Source organism: Ailuropoda melanoleuca, chromosome 4 (assembly GCF_002007445.2).
Source record: "Ailuropoda melanoleuca isolate Jingjing chromosome 4, ASM200744v2, whole genome shotgun sequence".
NCBI lineage: Eukaryota > Metazoa > Chordata > Mammalia > Carnivora > Ursidae > Ailuropoda > Ailuropoda melanoleuca.
The window spans coordinates 67,569,314-67,587,885 of NC_048221.1; the positions used below are offsets into that span (position 1 = coordinate 67,569,314).

General features: G+C 34.6%; 1 protein-coding gene and 1 non-coding gene across 10 annotated transcripts in view; both read left to right on the forward strand.

Moving 5' to 3' along the window:
- The window catches only part of TSGA10 (testis specific 10), a 142,931-nt gene that overhangs the window by 38,390 nt on the left and 85,969 nt on the right, over positions 1 to 18,572 (forward strand). For all 9 annotated transcript variants that reach the window (XR_004624828.1, XM_034659003.1, XM_034659002.1 and 6 more), the window contains 4 exons: positions 7,900 to 8,015; positions 9,881 to 10,035; positions 14,308 to 14,363; positions 15,438 to 15,606. Coding sequence is in view for 8 of the 9 variants with exons in the window: in XM_034659003.1 (XP_034514894.1) it covers positions 7,900 to 8,015; positions 9,881 to 10,035; positions 14,308 to 14,363; positions 15,438 to 15,606 (496 nt within the window). In the remaining variant the exon portion in view is untranslated. The remainder of the gene's footprint in view (positions 1 to 7,899; positions 8,016 to 9,880; positions 10,036 to 14,307; positions 14,364 to 15,437; positions 15,607 to 18,572) is intronic.
- Positions 6,951 to 7,111, forward strand: LOC117802116. Its single transcript, XR_004625168.1, has one exon. It is a non-coding gene; the product is annotated as a U1 spliceosomal RNA (small nuclear RNA).

Consider the following 18,572-nt stretch of genomic DNA (forward strand, 5'->3'; position numbering starts at 1 on the left):
GGTTTTATCCTTCCATTGTGTTTTTGCTTGACTTTTGGGATGCCTTGTAATTTTCTTGTTGAAGCCACACATATTGTAATGGTTGTTAACTGAAGTAAATAAGCCTCTCGTGTCATTGTTCATGTTTATTTGGCTGGCAATTGATCTGTGTTCAATGTCTGTTGTAGAATGGGGTACCAGAGACTTCAGATTTCTCTGTTGTCCTGATTGTTTTTTCTCCTTTTGACTTTAGGCTTCCTTGGGTATGCTTTCTCAGTGAGAGCATGCATCTTGCAGCTCTTTTGGTTGTGATTCACTGTGATTATCATGGAACCCTGTTAGTGTGGTAATTAGGTGAGAGGAAGGAACATGTTCTCTACTCTTGTCCTTAAATTTCAATCTTTTAGTGGACCTGTGTCTCTGGGCTATGATGTTTATAAGAGTTTTTCCATTGGTATATATATATATGTGTATATATATATACACATATATATGTATATATATATATACACATATATATATATATTTTAATACACTTATGTGAGACAGGAAGGCTAGAGAGGGTACGGCGGGAGAATTGTCCTTTTGTAGCTGGGATAAAGCTATGGTAAAGTCTTTTTACTTGAAGAGTAAGCCTTTATTGTGGAGAATGCTCTGGGCAGTTTTCACAATAATTACTTTCCCCCTGTCAGAGTCACGGGGGATCTTTCTCAGATCTTTACTGTGAGAACCTAGTGGAGTTCCTGGAGGTAAACACTGAAATACAGGGATCCCTCTAAAACTGTGGCCGGTAAGAACTTCTCACTCTCAGGTAAGTGCAAACTCAGCCTCCAGCAATGTGTCAGAATTATTATTTAAGTGTTCATAGCCATTTGTGATTCCAGTGGCTTCTGCTCCAGATGAGCAGATCTTGGTTATTCTTTTCAGATTCTGAATTGGCAGTTTGCTCTGTAATTCACTGTTCTAATGTGTCATAGAAAATCTTTGATTTTCATTTTGTCACTTTTTTTGTTATAAAAATGAAAATGACAGTGTCTAAGCTCTTTACTTGTTAGGGTTAAAACCAGAAGTCCCACAATTGATTTTTATATATTTATCTGGTATTTTACAACTTTCTAAATTTACATTTTAGTTCTAGTAGCCTTTTTGTAGAATCCATTTAATTTTCCACATAGACAGGTCATCTGCAGATGAAGACAGTTTTACATGTTTGGTCTGCATGCTTTTTTTGTTTTTGTTTTTCTGTTTCTTGCCTTATTGCATTGGCTAGAACATCCAGTACGATGTTGAATAGAAATGATGAAGTGGACGTCCTTGTCTAGTTCCACTTGTAAGGGGAAGTATTTAGACTCTCAACAGTTAGTATGATGTTAGCTATATGTTTTTCGTCGATGTCTTCTTTCAGGTTGAAGTAGTTTCCTTTTCTTCCTGGATTACTGAGAGTTTTTCCCCCCCAGGAATAAATGTGCTTTGTCAAATGGTCAGGGTATGTTACACTTTTTTTATAGATTTCTGGTGTCAGTTAATGCTTTGTTTAAGATATTTACATATTTTTTATAATTGAGATTGGCCAGTAACTTGCCTTTCTTGGGGCTTCTTAAAATCAGATTTTGGTATTAATATCATGTGAACTTTATAATAATCTCAATTCATTTGGTCTTCTTTCATTGCCTGGAAGAGTTGGCATAATATTGAAGTTTTAGTACTTAACCAGTGAAGCCTTTTGGATCCAACTTTTTTTTTTTTTTTGAGGGAAGTTTTTATTTTATTTGTTTAATGGATAAAGGAACAATTCGAAATTTCTTCTTATTCCATTCAGTATATATTGTTAAGGCATTTGTTCATTTTCTTTGGATTTTAAAACATTTTTAGGATAATGTTGTTTACAATATCCTATGAACATTTTAATGTCTATAGAATCTGTAGCGATTTCTTCTTTTTTAGTCTGTTGTTATTAGTCTTTTCAAAGGACCAACATTTTGCTTTGGTGATCCTCATTGAGTTTTGTTCTTTATTATTTCCGTCTTATTTTCTTTAGATTTTTTTTTTCTAATTTCTTCAGATTAGTGCTTATATTATTACTTTTCAGGCTTTCCCCCCCCCAATATAAACATTTAAGGCCATAAGTTTCCCTCAAAATACTTACTTGAATGTATTCTACAAGTTTCATTATGTACTTTTTTTTTTTTTTAAAGATTTTATTTATTTATTTGACAGAGATAGAGACAGCCAGCGAGAGCGGGAACACAAGCAGGGGGAGTGGGAGAGGAAGAAGCAGGCTCATAGCAGAGGAGCCTGATGTGGGGCTCGATCCCACAACGCTGGGATCACGCCCTGAGCCGAAGGCAGATGCTCAACCGCTGTGCCACCCAGGCGCCCCTCATTATGTACTTCTTATAAAATATTTTCTAATTTTCATCATTACTTCTTACTTGATCTACTGGTTATTTATTAGTGTGATTTTAAGTATCCAAAAAAATAATGAATTTTCACTTATCTTTTTGATTGACTTTTTGCTAATTATATTATTTTTCACAACATACTAGATTTCAAATTTCTGAAATGTGTTTCCCTCTACTTTTATGGTCAATTTTTGTAATTATCTGTGTATACTTGAGAAATTTGTTAACTTTGAACTAGTTAGGTGCAGTGTTTTTCTATTTGTCCCTTAGTTCAGATTTGTAACCATGTTATTCAGATATATTACATATTTGGACTAAATTTTATATCTTTCATTGAAAGAGTTGTCTAAACTTCTGGCTCCAGTGTCTTACATTTTGTTCTCTTTTAAACCTACTGTAGTCTGCCTTTTTCTCCTTCCATTCTATGAAAACTTTTTTCCAAGGTAATATTTACTTTCATGTTGCTCAATTCAGTGGTCAGTCCTCAGTCTTCATTTTATTTGACCTATCAGCAACATTTGACAAAGACGATCAGTTGTGCTTTTTCTCTACTCCTTTAAATACTTTCTTTGCTGGCTTCTGAGGTACCATGCTCATTTGATTTTCTTTTCATCTTCTTGGATGTCTTGTCTCAGGCTCTTCTGCTAGTTCCTCCTTGTCTCCATGATCTGCAAATGTTGAAGTGTCCCTGAGCTCAATCCTTAGACCACTTCTGTTCTTGTATGTGTACTCATCCCTCAGTGAACTCATCCAGTCTCATGTATTTACTCTTGACTCTCAAATGTATATCTGTAGCATGGACTTTTTTCTTGAACTCCAGACCCGAATGTCCAACCACCTCCTTTTCATCTTCACTGGTATGTCTAACAGACATCTCAAACTTAACATTTTTTTTTAAAGATTTTATTTATTTATTTATTTGACAGAGAGAGACAGCCAGTGAGAGAGAGGACACAAGCAGGGGGAGTGGGAGAGGAAGAAGCAGGCTCCCAGTGGTGGAGCCTGATGTGGGGCTCGATCCCAGAACGCCGGGATCACGCCCTGAGCCAAAGGCAGATGCTTAACGACTGAGCCACCCAGGCGCCCCTCAAACTTAACATTTTCAAACCTGAGTTCTGCTATTCACTACCCTTCACCCTCTGACACACATAAATCTGCTCTTTCAGTCCTCATCTCAGTAAATGGAAAGTCTATTCATGCAGTTCTTGGCCTGAAACCTTGAGTAATCCATGATTTCATATATCCATATCCAATCCAGTTTGTTTTGTCTTCAAAATGTACTCAAAAGCAGAGCATTTCTCGCCACCTCTGTTGTAACCTTGCTGGTATTGAAGGATCTTTTTGCTAGATAGAGAATTCTAAAGGTTGGGAATTATTTTTATTTTTTAATACTTTGAGTAATATCTTTCCACTATCTTGACTTACATTATTTCTGCTGAGAAGTCAGCTGTCAGTTTATTTTTTATAGATCAGTATCTTACACTTTGTAATATATTCATGTCATAGGTTTCATATTTACATGTACAAAAGGCAAGGAATTACAGAGAAACTAATCAGAAGCTACATAATCCAGCTACATTCAATATAGTTAAAATATTGTTGTTCCTGTTTTCTGTTTTGTCAGTTGATGAGAAAAGTTTTGTCCCATGTGTGAACACTCACTAGAAATTGAGTCCTGAGCACGGTTCAGCACATATCTGAATTTCTCTATCTCAGAATTGAAGTTCCATAGTGTTCCAAGCCAAATCAGCCAAAAAGAAATTAATCCATTTCTGTTTGAGTTTCATTGCTGATGAAGAAGAAATTCCCCAGTGTTTCAAACCAGTACTCATTATCTGTGTTCCTATACTGCTTAAATAAACTTTTCTTTCAAACAGGTATATTTTAGTAGCAGAAGTTCTTCTGTTTGGGTTTCTATGTCAGACAACAATAGTAAAAAGCTAGAGTATTTTCATAACATTTCCTAGAAGTAGATTAAAAAACTGTGTGTCTGCATCAGTGTATCAAACATCTCTAGGCCCAAGAAGAATTTTCCATATAGTTTTGAATGATTGATAGAGCTATCTGTTAATAAAAAGTTAGTTTGGGTCTTTGTGTCCAGTGAGTCCAAGACTGGTTCAGTTTGAGTCTGGGTATTTGAGACTAAAAAGAGTTCAGTATTAAAATCTATTGTAGATGATATGATATTTTGTATTGAAAAATCCAGAAGAATCAACAAAAAATCTAGAAATAATAAGCAGTTACTACAAGATTGCAGGATATGTGGTTAATAGGCAAAATCAATTGCTTTTTTTATACTAGCAATGAAGAAGTGGAATTTAAAATTGAAAACACAATACCATTTATATTACTACCCCCAAAATGAAATACTTACATATAAATCTAACAAATTACGTATAAGATCTGTATGAGAAAAAGTACAAAACTGGTGAAAGAAATCAAACAGGAACTAAATAAACTGAAAAATACTCTAGGGGTGCCTGGGTTAGCTCAGTTGGTTAAGCATCCTACTCTTGATTTCAGCTTGAGTCATGATCTCAGGGTCATGAGATCAGGCCCTGCACTGGGCGCTGCGTTCAGCAGGGAGTCTGCTTGAGGATTCTCTCTCTTCCTCCCCCTCTGCCCCTTCCCCTGCCAAATAAATCTTTTTTAAAAAAAGAAAGAAAAATATTCTATGTTCTTGGATAGGAAAACATAGTATTTTCAAGATGTCCATTCTTCTCAACTTGATCTATAGATTCAGTAAGTTCTAATCAAAATCACAGCAAGTTATTTGTGGATATCAGTAAAAAGATTTTAAAGTTTATGTAGAGAAGCAAAAGAATAGGCAGCAGAATATTGAAGAAAAACTAAGTTGGAGCACTGACAGTACTTGAAGACTTACTGTAGAGCTATAGTAATCAAGATACTGTGGTATTAGTAAAAGAATAGACAAATAGATCAGCGGAACAGAATCCACAAATGGTGCTGGAACAACTAGATATCCACGTGCCAAAAAAATAAAATTGCAACACAGATATCACCTTCAAATGGACTTAAAATGGATCATATTCCTAAATGTAAAACTGTAAAACCTCTAGAAGATAACAGGCAAAAACCTAGATGACCTTCAATATGTAGATGACTTTTTAGGTATAACAGCAAAGGCACAACCTGTGCAAGAAATGATTAACTGTACTTCATTAAAATTAAAGACAATGTCAAGAACATGAGAAGCCAAGCCACAGACTGGGAGATAATATTTGCAAAAGACACAGCTGATCAAGAACTGTTATTTAAAACATACAAAGAATTCTTTAAAAGCTCAACAATAAGAAAACAAACAACCCAATTAAAAAATGGGCCAAAGACCTTAGCAGACCTCCACAAGAAGATATACAGATCGCAAATAAGCATATGAAAAGATGCTCTACATTATAGGTCATCAGGGAAATGCAAATTAAAACAACAGTGAGATACTATTATATACCTATTAGAATTGACAAAATCTGGATCACTGACAACAAATGCTGGTGAGGATGTGGATCAACAGGAGCTCTTACTCCTTGCTGGTGGGAATTTAAAAACGGCACAACCACGTTATTAGACAGTTTGGCGATTTCTACAAAGCTAAACGCACTCTTACCATACAGTGCTCTGTGGTATTTACTCAAAGTACTTGAAATCTTATGTGCACACAAATATCTGCACACGATGTTTACAGGAGCTTTAATTGCCCAACCTTGGAAGCAACCAAAAATCTCTTCTAGGACTTTGGGCATTTGAAAAAAAAAAAGTAGGTTGCTTAAAGTTCTAAATATATCTTAGAGGAGTTGTAAGAGTCTTTTCTGACATCAGTGTTACAAGAGTCTGCAAAAGAAGCTACCAGCTTTATTTCTGAAGTTTTTATTGCTTAAATGTCTGTATTAGGCGTAGGTTTATTGGTCAGTGACTTAAAGGTCTGATTTGAGAACTTCTGATTACGTGTGTAGTTTTCTATTTTGTTTTTCTTAATAGATGGATCCCTGTGTTGTGCTGGGGGATATGGCTATTTTGGAAAGTATATGTCTGCAGTGCAATTTAGCAGCATAAAAAAAGCCACAGTGTGCACTGGAAGGTTTTGCCGCAATCCTCTTTCAGGACTCATCATTATCATATGAATTGATAGACTTGTTACATTTATGCTTCTGATTTTAGCATGAATTTTTTAAAGATTTTTTAAAAGTAATTTCTTTTTTTTTTAATTTAATTTTATTATATTATGTTAATCACCATACAGTACATCCCCAGATTCCGATGTAAAGTTTGATGCTTCATTAGTTGCGTATAACACCCAGTGCACCATGCAATACGTGCCCTCCTTACTACCCATCACCAGTCTATAAAAGTAATTTCTATACCCAATGTGGGGCTTAAACCCACAACCTCGAGATCAAGAGTTGTGCGCTCCACTGACTGAGCCAGCCAGGCACCCCTTAGCATGCATTTTTTTAAATGCTGCTTTACAAGGAAAAAAGCTAAGAAAATAATTTGTCAAGGCATATGAAAAGATTCTTCATTTGGACTAAAGTGGAATTTCCCTGTATTTTCAAACTTTTTCTTACTGTTATACTCAAGAAAGTGGTTTTCCCAGGGCAAAGCTTATCCATTGCACTCCCATCGATGTGCTGACCCCTGCAATTTCCCCCAAATGTGGGAAACTTGACGGCATAATTTGTGGTAGTGGGGGACTGCATTTGTGCTTTCCCCTTGTTTTCTTTGTTGAAGTGAAGACTTCAGTTATTTGTACTTTTGATAGTATTTTATTTTTTTTCACAGTAGATTCTCTTGGTGTATATATACTGGAGGGGTTTTTGTTTTTAATATTTAGGTTGTGGTGGGGTATTTGTGATAACCTGGTTTAGAAGCTTTGTGTGGATGTTGTGTCAAGAGTACTTAATGTTTGGGGCGCCTGGGTGGTTCAGTCGGTTAAGTGTCTGCCTTCAGCTCAGGTCATGACCTCAGGGTCCTTGGATCAAGTCCCGCATCCAGCTCCTTGCTTCTTGCTCAGCAGGGAGCCTGCTTCTCCCTCTGCCTCCTGCTCCACCTGCATGTGCACACTTTCTCTCTCTGACAAATAAATAAATAAAATCTTTAAAAAAAAAAGGTAAATGGCTATTGCTCATATAATACTTGTCAGCCAGAAAATGATTTGGAGGGCCGTATTATAGGATTGAAAAATATTAAAGATTAAGTGTAAGCGAAAAAAAAATCAGGATCCAATTTTGTATTTATAGTATGGTAACTTTAAAATATATATTGTGAAAAAATACTAAATAGTGAACACCAAAATGCTAATAGTAGCTTTTATGGAGTGGTAGATTGAGGGTTCCTTTTTACCCTTTATTCTCCAAACTTCCTATAATATACTTTTATAAAGAAAATATTAAAAAGAAAAAATGTATGTTACTGTCCTTACCAGTTTTTAGATTTAAATACACTAGAAAGTTGATAAAACATATAAATTTCAGAATTAGTTTTATTATTAAAATGTTTACAGACTTTTATATGAAAACACAGAAAAAGATCTTTCTGATACTCAGCGACATCTTGCTAAGAAAAAGTATGAGCTACAGCTTACTCAGGAGAAAATTATGTGCTTGGATGAAAAAATTGGTGAGTTTTTTTTCCCTGATAAATAAATATATACGTACATAAATATATATATTTTTTAAAGTGTGGTAGAAAAACATGGTTTCTTCTCTTCAGTTATAACATAGATAAACCTGGAAATAGGCCCATAAATTAAAAGTTTATCAATGAAGAATTGTGGAAAATGTGTTTTTTCTTTGATAATAAAATTTTTTACTTATGTTTAGGACCAAAAATACTTAGACATGGCTTCATATTTTTCAATGCAGAAATAGCTAAACAAAGCGTGACACTTTATAAATTTGTAATGATCCCTTGTAAATTTACAAGTTTTCATACTACATTGTGGCTTGTCCATAAAGTTAATGAAACATGGTACATATCTGTATATTACTTCTGGTGGGAAGTGTACATATATTTGACTATATGCTGTGGCAAGAGAGCAAAATACTTTTAAAAGAGGGTATGATCAATTGTCAGATATCTTTGAGAATTACAATAAGATGAAGATGAAAAATATTGATTGGATTTGGCACATTGGAGGTTTTGGTAACATTGACAAAGTGTGAATGGAGTGTTGGATGTGGAAGATGGAGTAGGTTGAGGAATGATTGGGAAGTGAGAAGGTAGGGTTGGGAGAGAATAGAAGTCTCTTCAGCTTAGCTATTAACAGAAGCAGGAAAATGGTGTGGTAGCTTGAGTGGGATGCGGGGTTGAGGATATTTTTTTAAGCTAGGAGATAGTAAAGCTGTTTTAGAGTTTTAAAATATATTTATTTTAGGCCAGTGGGAATGAACTCAAATATCAGAATACCCCAAAACATGTGGTTTACCTTAAAGACAGTACTCTCTGGAAAAGGGACATGATGTACTTTTAAGTACTATATAGAGCATCCTCTTGGCATATGGTTTTACCTCTCTTAGCACTGCTTTGGATGACTGTTGGCAAGGATTTACCTAGAGGTCTGGTGTAACAGAGCTTCCCTTGTAGAGCTCTAGACTGGGATTTCTCAAACTTTGGTGTGTGTCAGAATCATTTGGAGCTACTAAACATCACTGGAGCTAGTAGGCTCCTTGAAGTAAGATATGGCCAAGGCTTTTCGTATCTGTACTAATTTCCTCAAGTGCTTCTCAAACTTTGTCAGGCATTAGAATCACATGGGTGTGGTGCTTGTGAAAACATAAATTGCTCTGCCCACTCAATTTCTGATTCAGTAGGTCTGGTGTGGGACCTCAGAATTTATATTTCTGACAAGTTTCCAGATGATGCTGATGGTGCTGGTTAAAAAACTATGATTTGAAAACCACTATTCTATACCAATCAGTCAGACCTTCAACATTGACAGTGGCTTGCCATTGTTATCACAAATTGAATCAGACTTTGTGGAATTTTTTTTTTATAACCCTACTTTAGAAAAATCAGAATATCATGAGACATTTGATTCTGAAGATGACCCAAGTAAATATTATATTAAGATCTTTTAGTCACCAACTTATATGCAATGGTGATTCTAGGTTAGAGGGTGGGGAAATCAGAGGGAGAGAGGTCACAGGTTGTTTTAATATTCCACTCATTTTGGCCACTCACCCTTTCCTCCCCCACCACACATATAAATCTACTTTGAGAACTTATGCTATAGAGCTTTCCTTTGCTGTTCTTATTTAAATGTGTTAATTGTGCTTTTACATTTATGAGTCATTTAGAATTTAATGGTTCATCTTAGTTTTTAATCAGTAACAACAAAAGCCATTTTTTATTTGGGATACAGTACTTATTTTTAGTCATTGAACGCAATATAGGATAGTTTACTTTGAAAAGTATTTTAATCTGCTTCAATTGGAAAAAAAATTATCTTGATTAAAACAATGCCTTTATGATTACATATTTAGATAATTTTACCAGGCAAAGTATTGCCCAGAGAGAAGAAATCAGCATTCTTGGTGCAACCCTCAACGATCTGGCTAAAGAAAAGGAATGCCTGCAAGCATGTTTGGATAAAAAATCTGAGAATATTGCATCCCTTGGAGAGAGTTTGGCAATGAAAGTATGTTCTGAGAACTGTAGCTAAAAGAAATGTTTGAACTTGAATCTGAATAAAGTAATAGGATTTTCTCAATTTTTTTTTCTAGAGAGTTGAAACTATAAAATTTGATTTGGAAATATTTCAAGATAGTCTTGGGAACTATGTGGCCAGGTCCACTAGCTTATATTTTAAGTTGATTTTCTCTCATAAATTTGTGATTAACACTCACTGATAATAACTAATTCAAAAATCAAAATGTGAAGCATGGTAATAAAGCAGTGAGACTGATTTCTTTTTTAAAGGACACCAGAACTTATATTTTCGGGCAGCCACCCTAGGAAGCACTATGTCCATGAAAACTGCCTTTTTAATTGTGCTCAAAACTAGGAGCATATTTTTGCACCATCCTCAGCTTTTGAGAGTAGATCATAAGTAGCTGGTGAATAAAGCCGGATGATAATCTCCATCCCACATTTTTTGTTGTTCAAACAACAATAACAAAGGTGTTGCCAAAAAGGCAGGGAAATATTGATACCCTTTTCTTTTTCATAAACCAATTCTGAAGACAGTTCCTAAACTGTTTGCCCCAAATAATTTAAGCAAAGGCAGCATCATTGGAATGGTCTTTTCCCTCTCTAAGGGATCTGATTCATTCCTTTATCCATCCGTCCATCCATCCATCCATGCATGCATGCATTCAACAAACAATTATTGACATGTACCGGGTATAATGTTAGAAACTGAGGATGAGTGGGTATGCCTTCCAAAAGGCTACAGTATAATTGGGAGAAAGATACAATGTTATCATGATGGAATGTACTAAGTGCTCAAGTGATATGTGCACAATGTGCAAATGGAGTTAGAAACGTACCTAATTCAACCTGAGGGTTGGATTAGGAGAGGAGAAAGATCTAGAGAGCCTTCCAGGAAGCGATGGTGCCTGGACTGCCCTGTGATGACTAGGAATAGTCAGGACAAAATTTAGACAAAAGGGACAATGAGAGAAAGGGTGATCCAGACAGGTAAAACAGCTTCTATGACAGCCCAGTGGCTTTCATAAGAGAACTTCAAGAGAGGTCAGTATGGGAGCAGGGCTGGGGGCAAAAGATGAGATGGGAGGGTTAAGCAACAAATCATAGAAATACATGTGATATTGAGTTTAGACTCTATCATCATGGATATAGAGGATCGTTGAAATAATGTAAATGATGTGTTGCAATTAGATCTTTATGTTGAAACAAATATTCTGGCACTTGTTAGTCCGTGTAAAGGAGGGATTATAGGGAAATGAGAATAGTGACAACGATACCAGCTACAAGTGAAATGATAGGAATTTTATTAGAATAGTGGCAGTATCTATAAGAGAAATAAATCTTTAAGGGAAGATTGACAAGATGTGCTTTCTGACTTAGGAACTACATGAATGGTTCCCATGCATGAACTAGGAAACAGAAATAAAACAGGCTTAGGAAGATTATTGACATGTTTTTGGAACACATAGTTGAAACAGTCATAGGCTCTTAGATTTTTAAGTTTGGAGAGAAGGTTGAAGTGAAATGATTAGATTTGGGAATCTATTCATAGCACAACTGAAATTTTGCTCTCCAAGTCCATCAGATAGTAAATTTTGGCTTATTTGTTGAAAAGGCTAATTACTTCATAGTTATGCCTTAATATTTTTGATATGGGTTTTTTGGGGGGGAGTAGAGTTTTACTTCTGATTGTATTCAGAACACTTTTTGAATAGTTCGACACGATTTTCTTTTTTTTTTTAAAGATTTTATTTATTTATTTGACAGAGATAGAGACAGCCAGTGAGAGAAGGAACACAAGCAGGGGGAGTGGGAGAGGAAGAAGCAGGCTCACAGCGGAGGAGCCTGATGTGGGGCTCGAACCCATAATGCCGGGATCACGCCCTGAGCCGAAGGCAGACGCTTAACCACTGTGCCACCCAGGCACCCCACGATTTTCTTTAAAAACACTAACATTTAGAAACAAATTCTGTCGAAATTTCTGAATCATTTTCCTCTGCTATGTCTAATATTTCATGTTTCTTCAATTCTGCTAACTTACCAACATTATTTTTTCCTTCACAAGGAATATTGAGTTACAAGCCCATTTCAAAATCAGGAACTTCATGTAAGATCATGAATGTAAACACATCCACCCTTTGAAGGGAAAATAACTTTTTATTTATTTATTTTTTATTTATTTATTTATTTATTTTTAAAGATTTTATTTATTTATTTGACAGAGATAGAGACAGCCAGCGAGAGAGGGAACACAAGCAGGGGGAGTGGGAGAGGAAGAAGCAGGCTCATAGCGGAGGAGCCTGATGTGGGGCTCGATCCCACAACGCCGGGATCACACCCTGAGCCGAAGGCAGACACTTAACTGCTGTGCCACCCAGGCGCCCCGAAAATAACTTTTTAAAACAGTGTTAGACATTCAAAAGAGGAAATATGCTCTACAATGATATTTCAGAACTGAATTTACAAATACCCTTCAGTAAAAGGCAGTAATTTTACAGTCTTATCTGGTGATTACAGAAATAAATTACTGTGGAAAAAGCCTACATTATAGTGAATAAGGGGAAATTTTTTTCTGGTAATCATAGTTTTAAAAGATATTTTACTAGTTGCTACCAATTAAAGTTAGAAAACTCAATAGCAAGTTCACATATTTTTGAATAATAAAAGTACTATTTGTGTAACATTTTAGGTTGTTTATTTTTTCTAAGTAGATTTATGACCATCCTTTTCACATTGAATTTTTGATAATTAACTTGAGTCCGTGTCTCTGGTTAAGCATGTCGAGATTGTACAAGGAATATTAAATTAATAATGATGGCATAGATTTCAACAATTTGGGAAATGGTGGTATTAGGGTCATATTAAGAGAAAAATAAGCTAAGAGGATGTATTATTTGATTCTACCCAATAATTTTGTTATCCTGGATGCTTTACAATGTTCTCAGAGAGTCTTACTTTCAATATAAATTTCTACTGATAAAGGAAGTCCTATATAGACTTATAAACCATATTTGAAGTTTAACCAAATAATGGCTTTCAGAAACACTAGAAGTTTAGTGTTTTAGAATTTATTTAGAAACGTATGAAGTTATATTTCAAAACCTTGTATAAATATTCTATTTTAACCAGTATTTTCTCTAATTGGCTTGTGCTTTTTAAAGGGGTTTAACTGCTTTGCTAATATGTATTTTAACCATACCCTGATATCCATTACTGCCAGATGTGGACTCTGCACCGTTCTACCAGAAAGCAGAATGGGAAACTGGAGCTAAAAATAGCCTCGAGAGGAGCACAAGAATAAAGGAAGATAATACACACACTCACACACACACAACTGTCTTTCTAAAAAAACAGGAGCAGAACTGGTTGGGAAATATGGGTTTAGTTGTTCATCTTGCTACTTGGTTACTAAGGATTTGAAAATTTAAAGGGCAAAATGAAATGTAGTTATTTAGTGAAAGAATAATTTTCCTACTTTTTTTTTAGGTCTAATGTAGCTCTAAGTATCTGTGTAGAGTTATCTGTAACTAGTTAGGATCAATGAGAATTTTAAAAGGAGAAGGTGTAGGGATGATATTGATGGCATTAAGATATTCACACCTTGAGCCTTAACTGATTCTGTTAATTGTACTCCCTCATCACAGCCTCGGAAAGGGAGAATGTCAGTAGTTTATTTTTTTTATACCTTTGTTGTAGGCATAATGCTTATCTCTTTATTAGCTTACACTTAATAGTATACTTTTATAAGTAATTCAGTTGGAATAGCTTTTTGAAGACGATGTTGATGACTAATATAAATAATTTACTTGATCAAAGTTATTATTGCTCAGAACTAAAATTAGTGTTACATGATTCACTTTCCTGGGCTTTACAGCATGGACCAATGAGGAGGTGAATCATTTCTGTTCCCAGTATAAAACACTCAATGCCAAACCACTGTTTTGCCAATAAAAACAGGGTCTTATGAGGTCCTTGTGTTGCTGAGCGACTACACAAAACATTTTAACAAAGTATTTGCTATATCTATCTCATATCAATGCACCCAAGTGTAGTCTTTAATAAGCATAATCTTGTTTTTATCCAGTACAAACACACTGATATTTAAGCTTTAGTTTTAAAGTGGAGAAAAGAAGAATAGAATGTAAATATTTAAAACCAAATGGGAATCAAAAAGGGAGGGGAAAATTTCTTTTTTTTCATTTAGTTTTAAGAGAAATCATTTAAAATAATTTTTTATTTAGTACTTATATTATTTTTCAAGGAAAAGACCATTTCAGGCATGAAGACTATCATTGCTGAGATGGAACAGGCATCAAGGTAAATCATTCACTCAACAAAAATTTGAGCAGTTTTTGGGGGCAAGGTACTGTTAGGTACAAAGATAGTAGGAGACAAGGGGCTCAGTGTTACATATGAGGTAATAACTTTCTAATGTTGAAAGGAGGCATAAGTCTGTCTAGGGAAGTACAAGAAAATATGGTGTTGGCCTAGTAAACTTAAAAGAATAGCAAAGAACCACAGATCATGTTCAAGAGCCTCTTGAATAACAAGTAGGTGAGTGTGTTGGAACCCAAAGTGTAAGAGAAACTATGAAAGGAAATGCTAAATAGGCAGAGGTCTGTGGTATAGATAAATGAGTCTATTTTATCTTTTGGACAAGAAGAAATCATTAAAATTGGGGAGATTTTTGTGTTAGAAAGATTACCCAGGCCAAAGAGATGATGATAGATTGGGGTAGATGGGTTGGGAGACAGAGGAGTGAGGTGCTTATATAAGGGGAAGAATCAAGGAAAATGCCAGGTTTCTGACTGGGGATGAATACTGGACATTATGAAAGTATATGGAAACATGATTTTCCTCTGAATTTGAAGAGCCTTTGAGACTTTCTTGCAGATATGTCTAATAATCAGTTAAATACAAGTTTGCAGTATTAAGGAAGAGGCTGGGGCTAGAGATAAGATTTCAGAGTCGTCTGAAGATGGGACTGGGAGCCATGGCTATGAATAGGATTTTCTGAGAGAAGGAGTGGAGTGAGAAGAATCAGGTGCTGAGAGTGAAGCCCTGAGAACCATTAATTTTTAAGAGGACAGAGGACGAGGAACCTGCAAAGAAGACTAAGCTATAGCAGCTAGAGATAGGATGAAGGCTTTCTTATACTTGAGCTTCAGAAGTTTTGAAATACTTAGCAAATAACTATTATGTATTCAGCATCCCTTTTTGTAGTGAAACGTGGGCAAAAGAGAAACTCCAATGAACTATATTTAAATTTTGAATGTTTTTAAAACATCAAAAGTTTTCATGCTAAACTGTCCATCTTCTGTCTTATGAGAATTTGTTTTTTTGTTTTTGGTAAAATGTCTCTTCTTATGTACTATCTGATTTGTGGAATAGACAGTCTACTGAAGCCCTAATTATGTGTGAACAAGACATTTCCAGAATGCGTCGGCAATTGGATGAAACAAATGATGAGCTGGCTCAGATTGCCAGGGAAAGAGATATCTTGGCTCATGAGAATGACAATCTCCAAGAACAGTTTTCTAAAGCTAAACAAGAAAACCAGGTATACTTTTTCCTAGAATCTTTTTTCTCCAAGAAAAATTTTTGTTTTATTCTGAGACACAATCCTCGTTTCATTTTGTAGAAGAGCTCAGGCTTTGGAATCAGCCTTTTTTTTTTTTTTTAAACTTTTATTACACAGAATATGCCATGTAATTTCTAAATGAAATTCTCAGACATGAAGTATTAAAGGAGAGAGGGAGTGGTGATATAATAGATTTATATTAAGCCTTAGGAAGTGCTTCCTTACTTGAGAATAAATATTTGAACAAATCAACAAAGGAAGATAAAAGCTTTCAGAAACTTTTGAGAGGGGGTAGATTTATTTGACAGACAATTATTCTGTTTAAGTGTGAGTGTATGGACTGTGCCACATATTTTGGTCCTCATTAGCATGGTGATTCTTTGGGAAATTTTCTTTTATAATTATTCCCACTTATTTAAGCCAATATATTTCAGTGTATCCACTCTTTTCATTTCCAATATCATTATTTTAATTTGAACATTAAAAAACTCCTTTTGGAAGCTTTCTTACCCCCTTAAAATGATTTAGTCTAAATGATTCCCCCACTTACTGTCATTCTGAGTGTGTTTAGTTTGCATCATGAAAGTGTATATTTTTAACTGTTAAATATTTTTAATTTACATAAACAGATATAAAGGTGCAATGCTTTGTTAATTATAAAAAAAATTGCCTGAGATGTTAAAATACTTTGGTCAAAAGTTAATGAGGGGCACCTGTGTGGCTCAGTCAGTTAAGCATCCGACTCTTGATTTTGACTCAGGTCATGATCTCACAGTGGTGAGATTGAGCCCAGGTGAGATGTAGCCCACATGGGGCTCCGTGCTCAGCAGGGTGTCTGCTTCAGATTCTCTCTCTCCCTCTCCTTCTACTCCTCCCCCTGCTCATGCTCTCTCTTTCTCTCTCAAAATAAATAAATCTTTTATTTTTTTTAAGTTAATGAATAATGCGATCCTGGGACAGAAAAGGCATACTACATAAAAATGAAGGAATTTTGCATAAAATATGAACTTTAGTTAGTGATATATCAATATTGTTTTATTAATGGTGATAAATGTACCATACTAACATAAGAAGACACCAAGTGTAGGGTAGATGGGGACTTTCTGTACTAATTTCACAACTTTTCTGTAAATCTAAAAGTATTCTAAAAGTTTATTTTTAAAAAGTTAATGTGTAGCAAAAACAAAGGTATGAATTTATAGGATCTACTTTTGTGTGCTCTGCTTATAGCTAGAGCAAATAGGCTAAAGGTAAATGTAACTTATATTTATGAAAAAGTAGATTAAGCACTGTCCTTTTTACTAGACTTAACCACTGTTAATGTATTTTTTTTTTACTGATTTTCCATGTATTTTAAATACTTTTTGTACTTTTATTTACATGAACTTTTTACTGTAACTGAGATAAAACCACATGCCACTTTATATCATGCTTTTTTCTACATGATAAGGCAGTAGAGTGGAGTATTTAAGACTCATGTGTTTGAATCTCCTGCCTGTCTGTGTGATCATACCATTTAACTTCTCTGAATCTCAGTTTATAAAAATAAAATTGGAGAGCAAATGAGAATATGTCTAGAAGGCACTAATAGGAGTGTCCAGCATAATCACTGGATAAATATCTTGTAGATATTATTAGCTTACTGTGACATCATAACCACTCCCCTGCTTTGTTAAAACTTTATAAACATATTTCATAATCAGAAGAAAATTGGTGTTATAACAACTACATTTGTTTCAAGAGTAGTTTTTTCCTTTGAGTTAAAGGCCCAAGGTGTAGAAGATGGATCCCTCTGTGCACCACAAGCTTAGAACCCATATCATAGAAAAGTTGGAAAGCAGAAACCTTTAAAAAATATCATCCTCAAATCCACAATTTTTAACCAATTGGGATGAAGTATTTTTAGTGTTTTATCCTGACTTTTTCACAAAATATAGATGAAAAATTTCCTCTGTTATTAAAAATTATTCTAAACATTTCTTGTAGCTACATAATGTTGTATGTGGTTATACCACTATGTAGATACTGTCATTTACTGCATCATTCACTTAATGTGGATAAATATTGTCACCATAAAAAATTAGGCCTTAGTGAACATTCTTTATGTTAAATTTTACTAGATTTACTTTTAAATCAAATCAAAGCTTATAAGTTTCTTTTCTATATTGAAAAAAAACCTTTATAAGTGGAAATTTTCAAAGGTAGTGAATACTCATGTATCTGTGTTCAACAAAAACAACATATTTGTCTTTCCTGTTTTTATGAGCATTTAAAAATGTTTCTTGAAATAGATTATAGATAGCAGATAGCAAATCACAGATTTGCTTTTTGGAAATTTATGTTTACTCCAAGATTTATGGAAATGCTTATTCCTTGCTGTAACAGAATAACTTTATTTCTTTGCTAATTTGATAGGCAAAATAGTGTTTAAGTTTTAAAACATTTCAAATTAAAATGTAAAAATTTAAAAGTTAAAAAATTTTTAAAAATGTTTTTTGATTAGTAAATTTTAACTTTTTTCAAGTATTATCTACTCATGCTTCCTTTTTGTGAATTGTCTGCTTGGGTTCTTCACTCATTTACTATTTCAATTCTTGTGTTTTCTGTTCTGTTTTTTCCCTAGTGGGATGATGGGACTTATGTCTCCCATTATCCCACAGCCTCACCCAGATTTATTAACATGGTAATAGTTGCAGTATTCCCAAAAGCAGCAAACAGAAAGTCCCAATAAATAAATAATTTTCAAGCCTATATTTGTCATATTGTTTATTGTCCCATTAGCCAAACAGTGAAGGCAAGTTTAGATAGAGCTGTGGTTAAATGGACTTCAACTCACTGGAAGAAGTTGCAAGGTCTTAAGGCAAAGAGTGTGATGTTAAAAGCGTGTAGACTTGAAGTGTTTTGGGTTTTTATGAGTTTTATATATTAGGTGTATTAACTTTTAT